The sequence below is a fragment of the Vipera berus genome (genome assembly GCF_964194415.1).
Source record: "Vipera berus genome assembly, chromosome: 4".
Lineage (NCBI taxonomy): Eukaryota > Metazoa > Chordata > Lepidosauria > Squamata > Viperidae > Vipera > Vipera berus.
Genome location: NC_138206.1, coordinates 40,154,620 through 40,170,288, shown reverse-complemented (window position 1 = coordinate 40,170,288; position 15,669 = coordinate 40,154,620). Strand labels below are relative to the sequence as shown.

General features: G+C 37.8%; 1 protein-coding gene across 7 annotated transcripts in view; it reads left to right on the top strand.

Annotated features, from left to right (window-relative positions):
* DCAF6 (DDB1 and CUL4 associated factor 6) overlaps positions 1–15,669 on the top strand; it is a 59,723-nt gene that overhangs the window by 31,530 nt on the left and 12,524 nt on the right. For 3 of the 7 annotated variants that reach the window (XM_081327392.1, XM_081327391.1, XM_081327390.1), the window contains exons 11-15: positions 2,219–2,386; positions 5,372–5,483; positions 7,913–8,028; positions 10,662–10,745; positions 11,106–11,424. In XM_081327392.1, coding sequence (XP_081183518.1) covers positions 2,219–2,386; positions 5,372–5,483; positions 7,913–8,028; positions 10,662–10,745; positions 11,106–11,424 — 799 coding nt within the window. The remainder of the gene's footprint in view (positions 1–2,218; positions 2,387–5,371; positions 5,484–7,912; positions 8,029–10,661; positions 10,746–11,105; positions 11,425–15,669) is intronic. The other 4 variants (XM_081327396.1, XM_081327394.1, XM_081327395.1 and 1 more) reach the window with 2 other exon arrangements.

Here is a 15,669-nt window from a genome sequence, read left to right as displayed (position 1 = left end):
AATACTGTAGCTATTACTATTCCATAAACCTTTATTTGTCTAAGTTAACCTGATTGTTTCTGTCCTGGAGGATTATTTATTTATTTATTTATTTATTTATTATTTGGATTTATATACCGCCCCTCTCCCGAAGGACTCGGGGTGGTGTACAGGGCAATTAAAACACTATATACAACACATAATATACAAAATTTAAAATAAATTAAACCAAGTAGCCCTAAACAATAAAACACGTTCTAAAATGTAAAATTTAAAATCTAAAATCCCAGTCCCTCAGTCCAGGCCGGCAAGTTCAAATAGCCAAATCTTCAGGTCGCGGCGGAAAGAGCGAAGGTCTTAACTGATTCTGTTGGCACTGGGAGGTGAACTACATTTACCTGGCTTTGACATCAGGGCACCCTTGATATCTTGAGGTGACTCTATTGCTGATCAGATCTCTTGTGTGTGCTTTTGTAAAATATGACCGTGTTTGACATGTTTCTTGTTTTTATACTTTTTACTGTACGCCACCCAGAGTCACTTCTTGTGAGATGAGTACCCATATAAATTTATTAAATAAACAAATCAGAATGAAACAATTAGAATGCAGTTTATTTTGAACTTATTTTATGTGTTTATATTGTTCAACCCTGTCACAATAAAATTCAAGCGTGTGTTCCTTTGCCAGGCCATAGTGTTCTAAGACCTTTCACAAAAAAGAATATCTTCCAAATTAAAAAAATGAAGTTTCCTTGGAGGACATCTTAACTCTGAGGAAAATATGCCCAGTTTGTTTTCCTGGCAAGAGTGGAGGTGGCTTCCCATTCCACCTCTCTCAAGTCTAGTATAGGAGTGAAATTTCTGAGGCATCTCCCATCCAAATATTGACTCCATCCAACCTTGATTACTTTTTTAAGATGGTTTGATAGTGCCATATAACTGGACATCTTCTATCTACCTTTCAGCAATTAGCTCACTGTGTTGTGGCTGTTATAGCCAAGCAATTTTTAAGTGATATATAGCCAGAAAACAAATCAGTTAATCTGATATAAGGTAGTTAATACTCCTTCAAATGGTAATGCTCTAAATATTATTTAAATCAGATTGTTACTAAGAAAAGGTATTGCCTATAGGAGAAGAATTTGTTGCAGTAATTGTCCCTGTCATTAGCACAAGTGATCTTGAATGTTTAATTCCTTTTTTCTTATTTTTAGTCCATATTTCCAAAAAGTGTCATGAAACCAATTCAGCAATATAATAATGGTCTGAAAATAAAACAATGAATTATTATGCTCTGAATTGCATAATGTTAATTCTTTACATAAGATCTACTGTTATAGTAGTTTTTAATGTCTCACTTATTCATATACTAGAACATGAAAACATTGTAATATATCAAATGGCAATTCTTTCCTTTCTGCAAATTGAGCACTAAAATCTTCTAATTGCCCTATTCCTCGTGGGTGATTACTGCCGAGTATTGGGAAATCTTTTGATATGTTGTGGTTGACTGGGATAGAGGAGTAATTCATTACAGTCAGCTTAGCAGTTGCCTAATCTAATTACTGTCATCATGAAAACAAAAATTATGACACACGCTTATACGTTAGAGTAAGCATGGACCTTCATGTTTCAGTTTTGTTCTTTATTGACAGAAGGACCAAATCCCAAACTTGAAAACTGACTAAGCAAACAAAAAACAAAAACACCCCCTCCCTCATTTCAGCATTAAACAACTTTTACAGTGGTGTGCTTTATCACAGTCAAATAGGACTGTATTTTATATTGTAGTTTACAGCCTAAAATTTTGATGACAACTTTGATAGTTAAGCTTCACTTTTGCCCAGATACTGCATTGATCTCTTAATTGCCGATAAATATTGTTAGAGTAGAAACAGTTATATGCGTGGGAGTTGTGCAGGAAAGGATCGTTATATATTTTTTGCATCTTCATGGTTATATCTTGTTTTTTTTAATTTTACAGAACTTAACTGCCTTAGTAGTTGAGCAGGTAGAGCTAGAAAACATATATAATGAGCATAATTCTCATACTTAAAAAAAATAAAATAAGTAAAGCACATTTTGCTCCTGTGCTAAGTCTTAGTAGTCTGCTTTTAAAAATGAAATTTGATGCTTGTCTTGTATTTTCTACATAATATCTATTACCTTGCTCTTTAGTCGTATTCCTTTTATCTTATGTTCTATGCCTGTTTCTTTTTTACACCCTTTTTCCTGTCAGAATTAATGGCACCTGAGTTAGCTATACTCCGTAGGGGCCTGCAGCGGCTGAGGCTTAAGAAGGCTGAACAGCAGAGACAGCGAGAGCTAGCGGAGGGTTCAGCACAGCAGTCCTCCAGCTCTGATCAGTCTTCCCCTAAGGGATCCTCACAGGACCCTCAGCCTACAGGTTGTCATTTGTCAAGGTTTATTAAGCAGCTAATGTAGTTACGTAGTTTGTGCTGCTGTTGTTTGCTCAAGACGCTTTCCCTCAGGAACAAAATAGTGTATGCAGTTGCTGCTTGCCTGTTGCATTTGTTGGTATTTATCGTCACACACTTAACTGACTAATACTTGGCTGGATCGATCTTTACATCTGTAACACGTTCAGTTAAGGATATGTCACGTCTGGATAAAATGTGATTTTTTTAAAAAAAAAATACTGTTCCAGCATAATCATTTGTACCATTAAAGCCCTTCTATTCCAACCTGAGGAACTGAAAGAATTCATTAACCCTAGTGCACAGGTCTGCACCCCGCAGCTCCGGAGCCGCATGCGGCTCTTTCAGACGTCCCCTGCGGCTCCCAGTCCTCTGCCATGTGCAATCCCCCCCCCAAAAAAAAAGGTGGGACTAAAAAAGTTCAACCAATCAATTCAAATATGCAGGGTAGGTGCATATCTCGCCTTGGCTCCACTCTTCAGTCAAACCCTGTTCTGCACATGCGCGCATGTACGCGCATGTGCACACATTTTTTGTGGCTCCCAGTTTTTCCTTTTGTGAGGGAACCGGTTCCGAGTGGCTCTTTCACTGTTTCAGGTTGCTGGCCCCTGCCCTAGTGCCAGCGTTTAACTAGATTTAGTTAAACTTCGTTAAGTATTCCCTGGAATGGAAGTCCAGGAGAAACTACCTCACTTCATTTCTGCTAAAACTGCAAAGGTAGCCTTTGAGATCAACCAGGAATTGTGTATGTTTTTTCTAAGATTGTTGTTTGGGTATCTGATCTGAGGCTGTTTATGGTAAGGCTTCATAGTAGATTTTTTCCCCATTGTGATTTGTAAGAATAAAGGGTTTATGGATTTTTGGCTTTGTTTTCTTTTATTGGGATACAGAACTCAATTTCAAATAAATAGCAGCTGAATTATAAGATTTTTCCATTTGAAGAAGTAAAAAAACTATAAATTCATCCTTCTGTTAGGTGGCATTTTAATTTAACTCACAAATTACTAAAATTTATCTCATGTGTTAAACAATGCATGACAAAGATAGGTTTGGCAGTTTTGCACTTCATGGTTTGGATTTTTTATTAATTGATGTTGCTAATCCTTGTAAAATATAAATATATAAAGGTTAATGAAGCATAATCCTTGTTTGAAATGAACTTGAGAAATTCCATGTTGCTGATATTACCCTTGATCTTAGAACAAACAGAAAATCTTTTTCATGCTTTAACACAATATAAGATAATAAGCTTTTGCCTTTTAGTATCTTGCATTAGATATTTTTTGAAGAATGAAATTCCAGTCTATTGGCAGAATGAAGCTCTGTCCTCAAAATATTTCATATTAGTTCCTTTTTTCACTGAGCAACACAACAACATAGAGTGATTGATCTGCATGTGGAAATGAATTGCCTTTTAGGGCTTGAGTGTATGGGTGAACCCCTTAGACAAACTTCACTTCCTTGAAGCAATCAGTTTCTCAAACCATTTATAACACGAAGTCTTTAGAAATTACATTCTTTGGCTATGCCATATACTCAACTCATGCAGTGCAAGAAAAAAAATGACAAATATCCTGTGACATTATGTGGGAAAGAGATGAACTGATGTCTTGAGCCAAGCCTAAGTTCTGATATATTGTATCTGCTAGTATGATATAGTGGTTAAGTGCTGCCTACAAACTAGGAGACTATAAGTTCTAAGCCTCTTTTACGTATGAAAACCAGTAATGTAGCTTCGGACCAGTTGTCACAGAAAAGCCACCTCACAGGATTGTTGTGGGGAGAGTAGGCAGGAGTATGAGGTATGCCCACTGCCTTGAGTTTTTTATATATATAAAGGTCGAATAATTAATAAACATCATCATCATCTTACATCCTGTGACAATACCTTTAATATTATTAAACAACAACATCTGCCTATCTCAGGTCTTTGGGAAAAATTCGATAGATGGGACACAAATGGTAAATCCAGTCTAAATGTCTGGTTTACTACACAATCATCCATAATATGCATAAAGTAATATTTTGGAGGCATCCATTATCAGCATGTTGAATTACAAAACTTGTGTGAGATCCCGGTTTTTGTAGTTTCTGTCATTCCTTCTATGACTTTTGTTATATAAGATGAATTTTGTAAAATAAAAACAGTGATCTGTTACACGTTTTTGGGCTTGATGATGATGTGCCATCAAATTGATATTGTCTCTTAGTATTCACATAGATCAGGATAATGTGCCCCAACTTGGCTACTGGTGTGTGTGTGTGTGTATGTATGTGTGTATCAGATAATTCAACATGAAGTTTATTTTTAAAATATCTAAATTCATGAGGTATAATTATATTTTACTTAGTTCTGTTGTAATAAGAAATTGCATTTTTTTATTATTCCTCAAAAGAGGTTAGGCAAGCCATATATAAACATAAGAGTACTAGTGTTTTAGTCTGTTACCCTCCTGACTTCTGAAGTTTTCTACTAAGTTACAATAAAAATTGGAAGCTATTATTTTTCAGAATGTTTCAATTGTCAAATTAAAATGATTAAATATATTTACTGGAAACATTCATACACAGAATATAATAAACATTACTATTTTTAAAAAGATAAAATAGCTCCAGCATTTATTAGTGTAGAAATTATTTATTCATTTCTAAATTTTAATTTTATGCCTCCTTGGCTTATTGCCTTTGCCAAGCAGGACAGAATTACAAATTTGTTATTACATATTGTACATCAATATTACATATTATATATCTTTAAAAGACCATGGCTAGCACAAGCTAACTAGCACAATTATGTACAAGTTTATTTTTTTTTGTATACTGGGGTTTTATCTTTATAAGCCAACTGGAGTAACTGTGAGGGAGGTGGGCAGCAGTAAAAATTTTATTTATTAACAAATGAATAAACAAATAAATAAATAAACATATTTTTATTTGTAATACTTTCTTTTTAGATGATGAAAAAGCAAGTCCACGGCCAGGAGCAAGTGAACCTGTTTTAAGTTTACATTATAGCACAGAAGGAACAACTACAAGTACAATTAAATTAGATTTCACTGATGAATGGTAAGTAGTCATTACAAATGCGGGCTATATTTTGAACTGAAACTTTTATTTTTATAGTTGTTATGTAATAGTATAAATAATTTGATTAGAAACTAAATAGTATCTGATTCTTTTTAGAAACTTTGGGAAGCAGATAGAGGATCTATATTTTTAGACAATTAACAATATTAGAATAATATGAAGAAATTGTAATGACAATGCTATGATTACTCATTGCATTGCATATATCAGGATATTTTGGTACAGCATATTAAGTCATTGTTCAAGTTCCCCTTTAGTCATGAAAGTCAGCTGGGCGATTTTGGGCTAGTCAGTCTCTCTCAGCCCAACCCACCTCAAAGGGTTGTTGTGGGGAAAAGAGGAGGAAGCGTGTTCAATATGTTCATCTTCTGAGTTATTTGTAAAATTATAAGGGTGGCATACAAATAAATAAAATCAATAATTGGACATCTGATTTCCATATGTCCCTTGAGTAAGCGTAGCATCATTTATTGAGGCAATATTCCATCCATCCTCTCAATGCTAATGTCCATTCAGAATACACAATTCTTAATCTTCTGGAACACTAGTAGGAATGAGGCTATTCCAGGGTACAAGCTATTCCAGAGGAGGAGGTTTATCATCAAGAAGGGCTAAAAATGACAATCTAAAGCAGGGGTGTCAAACTCAATTTCATTGAGGGCCGCATCAGCATTGCGGTTGCCCTCAAGGAGCCGGGTGGGTATGGCCAGGGTGGGCGTGGCCTACTGGGTGGGCATGGCTAGAGTGCGTATGGCCTACTAGGTGGGCATGGCCAGCTCTACAATGTTCGCATCAAGGGTGCCTATGGGGGCCTGGGCAGGAGTAGGACAGATCTGAGGGTCTCTGGCAGAAGGAGAGTCTCTGGGCCAGGGCCAAGGCAGTGGGGGCCGTTCCCTCACTGTTTCCAGGATGGCTTCGCGTGCCACATGAAACCACTTTGCGGGCCGGATCCGGCCCCCGGGCCTTGTGTTTGACATGTCTGATCTAAAGTAACCCTTTTCTCAATCCTACTGGACAGATTGATTCTATTCAGAATAGGCTATCATGTATATCACCATGTCCTAAATTATATCAACATGAGAAAACCAGTTAGGAAATAGTAGTTTGCCTGCCCATAACAACGATTCCTGAAGTGGTTATTTATGCATACATAGTTTATGTTTCTTATGAACCTCTGACAGATATTTTCTATACAAAATGATTTGGGGCAAAAATGTGCATGTTCCTGGCAATAATCATGATCCTCAGACAGTTCCATAGGGGCTCTATAGTCCTCGAATGATACATTGGACTTATTACAAAGGTTTATTTTTCTATAGTAGAAGTAGGGCAACCCCCACCTACCCCAGAGGAAAGACTGAAAAGTCCTGCTGCTGCCCCTCCATTTTCTTGGAAGCTGAGGCTTTTTTTCCATGTTCTCTTGTTGACTGGAACATTCCAACATAACTTGGACAAGGAGCAGGACTTCAGAGAATGCAATTAAGTGTCAGTTATCAACAGATGCAGTGAGCGTCTAAGTTAAGAAATTCAGCTCTCCTCTTCTAAAAGGGCAGCCCTATAAGAGAATGTGAAGAGCTTGAAATCTGATTAGTTATAAATTCTGAACTATCATTCTTATCTGCTTAGAAACAGCCAGCTATCTTATATGTTCACCGATTCCTGGAATACAATGAAGATATGGTTTATATTATTTTTATATTATGGGTTTTCACAGAAACAAGGTGAAGATAATGGCATGATGTCATGGTGCAATGTATGTACTTGTGATGCAAGTACCAAACCATGTTATTTTTGATGATAATGTCATGATACATGTGCTATCATTTGACATTGTTGCAGCTTGTTACAAATGCCACTGGTTTTCTAGCCATGTTTGTCTTTATTTCTGTGAAGTCTTTCATGGTGGTTAAAGCATTGCTATCTTAGAAGAGGAGACTTGAATTTCCTTTTATCTTTAATATCAATTGATGGTGGATGGTTGTTTACATTCTTGTCATTCCTGCTCTCCTATTCAGGTAAGTTCAAAATAGGGTGGAATCGTACAACTATATGACTCTGGTACTGTAATTGAGACTCTTAAAAACGTAAGTGCAAACAACTGAGGGGATTTCTTAATATTGGAAATACTTTCTATCAAATTATTTCCCTTCTATCTGACAATGAACACATTGTTACACTAATGTAATTTTGTTACCCTTCTGATTTCCATAGACATTTTCATTGTGAGTTTTGATTCCTACTATTTGAATTTTATATTGCTTTATTTCTGATATTTTTAAAGTGTAGCTGTATTAATTTTTAATATTAAATTTGTAGAGCTGATCTTTCTGTCTGTACTTTACAAACGTTTGAAGAATTTCTAAAATATCTAAAACAGTGCATATGCTATTGCATGCATTTGTTGCTAGGAGTAGCACAGCTTCAAGTTCAAGAGGGAGTGGAAATCAGAGCAAAATAGAAGGTCAGGAAGAATCCCTAAGAACTGCAGGTTCAGAGGTACCAGCACCAGAGACTGAAGAATCAAGTAAGATGTGCTATAATTTCTGTTATAAAAAACACCATGTTTTTTTAATTATAACAGTGTTGACCTGCTCTCATGAAACTCCAACATATTTGTTTAGACAGACCAAATAATATTTTTGTTTCATTTTGGATGCAGAGGACAAACAAAAATATATTATTTGAATCACAAAAGAGCTTAGTTAGGAAGCAGATGTTCATTACCGTATTTTCCGGTGTATAAGACGACCCGGCGTATAAGACGACCCCTGACTTTTGAGAAGATTTTCAAGGTTTTTCGTCTTATACGCCGGAAAATACTTACATGCCAGTTGCCAAGTGTCCGACACAAGCCCGATTCAGATTCAGCCCCGTCTGATGCAAATGGTGCAAAGCCACGCGCTCTTCCAGGCCAGACTCTGCAAACAGCACGCCAGAAGCCGCAACCACCGCAGGAACTCTGAGTCCCCGCCAAGCGCGGGGACGGCCAAGCGCGATTCAGCTTTGAGATAGCATTTGCAGACAGAGCAGCCGCCGCGTCTGGAGCCAAGCCCCGCCCAGGAGACGGTTGGCCAGTCGGGCCCGGAAAACGCGCTAGAGAGCCGGCTGGCGAGGGCCGCTGCATGGTCTGCGGGCAAGAGGGGCGCCAAGTACCGCTGTTCCGCACTGCGTGACCAGGCAAGCGATTCTTCCGGTCGGCGCGGGTCAGGTGGTGCCTCGGCAGGAGCAAAGGTGCTCCCTTCCTACTGTCTGTCGCAGCCTACAGGCGCGACATTCAGCAGGGCCCCTCTTCACAGCACGCCGCACGGGCCTCACCCGTCTCCCCATGGACGCGCCTCCCTCGCTACGGGAGCCACCCCTGCCATCCCTGCACGTCACAGACGCAGGCCCACCTCGACTCGTCGTGAGCCTGCCTTCCGCGCGTCGGCTGCTTCTTCCGACCGTCCGACGCCGCGTCTGTCCCTCCAGCGATCGCCGGCCTGGCTCGGAGGCAGGGGAGGCTCGCGAAGAGGAGGCTTCTCCCTCCCGTCCGAACCCCGGTGGCGACGGCGACAGCGGCGGCTCAGCTCCAAGCCGTTCCGTCCCCTCCCCTGATCCGATGAGTGATTGACACACCGACGCCCGGCAGCTGGCCAGTGCGCGCGCACGCAGGACAACTCTGCCGGGTCTTGCCCGGTGCCAGCGGGCTCCGCGGTGTCCTTGACCAGGACCGGAACCATCCGCGGTGTGGGCTGGGAAGTTTGGCGGCGACATGCTGGCTGGGAGGCGGCTTCGGAGCGCGTTGCCGGGGACTGCAGATCAGAGAGGTGAATAGTATTTTCCAGCGTATAAGACGACCCGGCGTATAAGACGACCCCCAACTTTTGAGACGATTTTCATGGGTTAAAAAGTCGTCTTATACGCCGGAAAATATGGTAACATTGTTAAATTGGTGACTGTTTCTTTTTATAATATATTTTATACCATTTTTTCATTATACCTATTTACATAACTAAGTGTTGAAAGCTGAAAGATAATAAATTTAACACTATTGTGGAATTATGAATATCAGTAGTTCTTGGCTTAAGTCCATTTGAATGACTATTCAAAGTTACGGTGGTACTTTAAAAAATGGACATATGACTGGTCCTTAAAGTTCCCTCCCTAGAGTCCACATACAGCACCTATATTGTCTCCCACATTCCCTTTCTGGGATTTCTGGCTCTCTCACTTAACCACCCGTGTGTTCTGAGATCATGATGGCAACTGGGGCTGTTGGGATTTCAATTTATGACTGCATCACTTAGCAACAGCAATCCCAGTTCCAATTTTCATCATAACCTGAGGACTACTTTACTATTTGAGCTGAGCAAAAACTGTTAGAGAGCTGGAGCTATGCATTAAATAACCAAGAATTTTCAGAAATTATAACTGTACATAAGTGCTGTAAAATGCTAGCTCAAGAATTACCTAATATGTACTATGTAGCATTAAATATGTATTAGTAAGAAGACTATTGGGTGAAGAGAAGATTTAAGAAATAATTAACTCGTATTGATTATGAAAATATAGAAACTAATTATTATTTATTGTTTTTAATGACATGAATCCAGACAACATGGTGTTTGCTAAATACTAAAGAATGTTATCTTATAAAAATTAATAACATCATAAAAAAAGAATCACCTACTACAAAAATGCTACAACCTTAAATAGATTTTAATAATTGTTTAAATAATAGTTTGAGCTGACCATAAATACAATAAGGTTTATAAAACTAAATCATCATACATATCTGAAATCTGCAGCAAAAATAAGAATAGGAATCAGGATTTTCTTTTATTGGGATTACAAAGAAATGTGTGCCTCTTTTGTACCTCCATGTTTTGAGAAAGCATGTTTTAGCTGTAACTTTTGTCATATGACACATTGGTAAACTCAACATTCTTTAGACTTCATACTTATCACTTTTGCTAACAGGATCAATATCAAACACTTACTAACAGGATTAGAAAGAGTAGTTTAAAACATCTGCAAAGCACCATCTTGCCTCTTCCAATGTAAAATATAGCAGTCTTTGAAATCATTCTAAACATCATTTATAGTAAAGAGCAAATATTAGAAATGGTTTTTATCTATCTGCAGTATTCATCCATTATTTTAAATTCTCTGTTTTAGAAATTCCTGAAGAATCACCTGAAGAAAGTACAAATACTGAAGAGCTAATGTCAACAAATGAAAATGTTGATACACCGCATTCGGGTATGTAAAATAATTACAGATATATATGTTAAAGGTAACGTCCTGTAATTTTTTGGAATATTTGCAATTAATTTATGCTGAACCAACAATTTCTTACTATAGAATATTATGGTTTTGTTACTATAACTCTGTGCTACCAGTGCATTATCTAACTACTATCAAAGAGCTGCTTTGAGTAAAATGCTTGTGGAAAATGTTGTACCCAAATAGAGCAACAACTAAAAGAAAATTAAGTGCTTTTTCACCATTTACAGCTATTATATCTCTTAATAGATTGTATCAATTTTGTATAGTTCATTGTTCTTTCCTGTTAAATATATTCAAAAGTGTTTGATTACCAAATATTATTTATTCTATCAGACAATGAGATATCTGACCAGCCTGAAAGTACTATGGAACAAGGAAATGTTCCCGATCTTGATTTAATCTGCCAGATTCCAAGAGAAGATTTATCAGGCAAAACCATGGAAGAGCAAGCAAGCTTGAGTCAACAAAGTACAGATTCTTCTACCATCCCAAATAATACCAATAATGAACCTCATTCTCAACCAGATTCCTCAGGACTTGCCACTCATGAAGAATCATCAACAAGAAGTTCTGTTTTCCATGAAACTGATGATAGCGATGATGACCCTGTTCTCATACCTGGTGCACGATATCGTGGAGGCGTTAGTCATAGGTTAGTATTGTTGTGTTTGTTTCCTGCCTCCAAAAACTTTGCAGCACATTTATTCAGATCTCAACATTCTCTCACTGGCAATTTGCATTGAGTAAAAGCATGACAGATCAATTCTTCACCATTTACTCTTGCTGTAACTACAGTTGTGGCTTTATGTATGTATTTGCACTCAACTTCAGTGATCTTACTGAATATATTATTTTCTAGATTATATTTATTCAATAATTTAGTACACAATTTGCTGCACAGATTCATCAAGGGTGGAGTTCTGTCACAGTTTCCTAACTGGATCATTTAACCTCTGGGGATATACAGGTGAAACTCGAAAAATTAGAATATCATGCAAAAGTTCATTTATTTCAGTAATGCAACTTAAAAGAGGAAACTAATATATGAGATAGACTCATTACATGCAAAGCAAGATAGTTCAAGCCGTGATTTGTCATAATTGTGATGATTATGGCGTACAGCTCATGAAAACCCCAAATCCACAATCTCAGAAAATTAGAATATTGTGAAAAGGTGCAATATTCTAGGCTCAAAGTGTCCCACTCTAATCAGCTAATTAAGCCATAACACCTGCAAAGGGTTCCTGAGCCTTTAAATGGTCTCTCAGTCTGGTTCAGTAGGAATCACAATCATGGGGAAGACTGCTGACCTGACAGTTGTGCAGAAAACCATCATTGACACCCTCCATAAGGAGGTAAAGCCTCAAAAGGTAATTGCAAAAGAAGTTGGATGTTCCCAAAGTGCTGTATCAAAGCACATTAATAGAAAGTTATGTGGAAGGGAAAAGTGTGGAAGAAAAAGGTGCACAAGCAGCAGGGATGACCGCAGCCGGGAGAGGATTGTCAGGAAAAGGCCATTCAAAGGTGTTGAGGACTTTCACAAGGAGTGGACTGAGGCTGGAGCCAGTGCATCAAGAGCCACCACACACAGACGGATCCTGGACATGGGCTTCAAATGTCGTATTCCTCTTGTTAAGCCGCTCCTGAACAACAAATAACGTCAGAAGCTTCTTACCTGGGGTAAAGAAAAACAGACCTGGTCTTGCTCAGTGGTCCAAAGTCCTCTTTTCTGATGAGAGCAACTTTTGCATCTCATTTGGAAACCAAGGACCCAGAGTCTGGAGGAAGAATGGAGAGGCACACACTGCAAGATGCTTGAAGTCCAGTGTGAAGTTTTCACAGTCTGTGATGATTTGGGGAGCCATGTCATCTGTTGGTGTTGGTCCACTGTGCTTCATTAAGTCCAGGGTCAACGCAGCCGTCTACCAGGAGATTTTGGAGCACTTCATGCTTCCTTCTGCAGACGAGCTTTATGGGGATGCTGACTTCATTTTCCAGCAGGACTTGGCACTTGCCCACACTGCCAAAAGCACCAAAACCTGGTTCAATGACCGTGGGATTACTGTGCTTGATTGGCCAGCAAACTCGCCTGACCTGAACCCCATAGATAATCTATGGGGCATTGCCAAGAGAAAGATGAGAGACATGAGACCGAACAATGCAGAAGAGCTGAAGGCCGCTATTGAAGCATCGTGGTCTTCCATAACACCTCAGCAGTGCCACAGGCTGATAGCTTCCATGCCATGCCGCACTGAGGCAGTAATTGCTGCAAAAGGGGCCCAAACCAAGTACTGAGTACATATGCATGCTTATACTTTTCAGAGGTCCGATATTGTTCTATGTACACTCCTTGTTTTATTGATTGCATGTAATATTCTAATTTTTTGAGATTGTGGATTTGGGGTTTTCATGAGCTGTACGCCATAATCATCACAATTATGACAAATCACGGCTTGAACTATCTTGTTTTGCATGTAATGAGTCTATCTCATATATTAGTTTCCCCTTTTAAGTTGCATTACTGAAATAAATGAACTTTTGCATGATATTCTAATTTTTCGAGTTTCACCTGTATGCAGATAATTGTATTGAGCACATCTGTATTTGAAGTACATAGAGTCCCGTGAAGTTTTTGCAGTGGTGTTTACACACATTTTGTTTGATTTATATCCTGCCTTTCATGTAGCAACTCAAGGCACCATAGGTAGTGTTCCTTCCTCCCCCTTTTCCTCACATCAAGCCTTGAGGTAGGTTTGGCTGAGAACAGAGTGACTGGAACAAACTCACCTAGCTGACTTTCATGGTTTGGCTGAGAGAGTGTTTGGTACAGAATTATTCAGAGAGCTGTCATAGCTGACTGTGGATTTGAATCTGGGTTTTCTGTAGTGTCTTTAGTGTCCTTAACCTGTGCACCACGTTGGCTGTCTCACCTCAAATGGTGTGACTTGAAGCTTGACCAAAATAGAATATCTGATAAAGTTTCTCCTTTTGCGCAAATTTTCTTTGACTTGTAGAGAATAGATGTAATTTGACTGGCGAACATGAATACATATTATTTTACGCATTACGTTCACCCCTTTTGAAACTGTGATAGAAAATAGAGATAATGTCATCAGAAACAAATTATGTAATGTACACACGCATAATAAGAGCTTTTGTTCCTCATTTTTATATTTTTCTCTAAATATAAAATATGTTGCCATTTCCTATAAACAAGTTGATTTTTAAAATTTCTAACAGCAAATGTTCCTAGTTCTTTTTCATGTCTTTCAGGAATTACATTTTCTTTCTGATTTATTAAAAAAGATTCTAAAATGAGAGGGCTTGGAACAAATAGGTTCCATTATGCATTATGATTAAAAGAAAAGATACATTATCTATAATTCAGTCATTTTATTATGGTCACAGAGCAGCATTTAGAGTGTCTATAATTTACTAAATAGGAATATTATTTTTTTTAAAAAATTTAAATTTGCTCAAAATGGGATAAGTAACATTTTTAATTCAGAGACTGTACTAAACATTTTTGGGATGTCTGAAGGACCACTAGATGGGGTTATGTGATACTAGTGATGCCAGGTTTATTTCGTGTACATTTGATGAGAAGAATTCATTCATTTTTTAACCATGTTAATTTAAGCCTGGTCAGGGCTTACTCTAATATATTGCAATTTTTTCCTAACTTGGTATATTGAGAAACCATGCTATCACTTTTCAGCATTTTTGTTTAATATATGCTGTATGGGCCATAAAAATACAGAAAAGTTTGCATTCTTTTGGCTCTGAGGTCACACGATTTCAATTAAAGCAAAAAGAATTGCAGCCTCAAATAATAATTAATGCCAAATTTCAGAGTCATTAAAACATAGATTTTTATTCCTAACTATCAAGATATAATTTCATGATGCAAGCTCCCTTCCTTCATACAGTAGTTGCACTGTGTCATGGCACACATGCATGAAAGTGGTAGTTTGCATCAAAATGCTGTGAATCATTTAGTTTCATGTCCCTACCCCCCTTGAACACCTGCATACTAGCACTAAATACAATCACACTTATGTCTTGATAAACAGTGGAAATAAAATGTTTCTTTGCAACTGAGCATTTTATTATTACAGAGTTGTGTAAAAAGTGATACTACAGCAACATTTAATCTTATTTTTAACTGTGCTTTGTAAAGTCCCAATACATTAACAAATTCTGTTTTAGAATATTTTGATTTATTGCCCACTAAAAATTGGTATGAATTTAAGCTGTATGCTATTCACATAGATGTGCATGTTTCAGAAGAATTGAGAAACCCAGTATTGATTTTTAAAAGCAGTATTTGGTTTTGCCATAGCTTTTTGGTTCAGCCATTCAGATCTATTCATTCGATCTAGACCTCAATTGGTCCCATGTAACTTTCTGCATCAAGATAAGTAAAACAGTAAAAGGGCTAGTTGGGGAGAGATACATAGTAAAAAAGCCAGTTTTTCTTTTTCATCATCAGGGCACTCAATTGCTGCATCTTCCCAATTTCCTCATCCTAAGCCAGCACCTTTTTTGTCTGTAGACTGATATCTATTATGGGGATAGAATTACTCATTACCGGTAGTTGTTAATAATTTGTTGCAGTTTGGTACTGCAATATTTAGCTCTTTCATTTATGATTACAATTCCAGTTCTTTTTTCTGTTGGATTTATAAGATACATCCATAATCTGATCAGAAGATCTGCCATATCCAGCCTAATGACTGGATTCTTCAAGAACAATAGGATTTAAGCACTCTGCTAAAAGATTTAGAATGAAGTCATTTCAGGACCTAGATTGCTGTAATAGTAATAAGGTTTTTCTACACTGATTCTCTGTTAATTCTCACTACTAAATGCAAACCAAAAATATTTTCTTCCACTT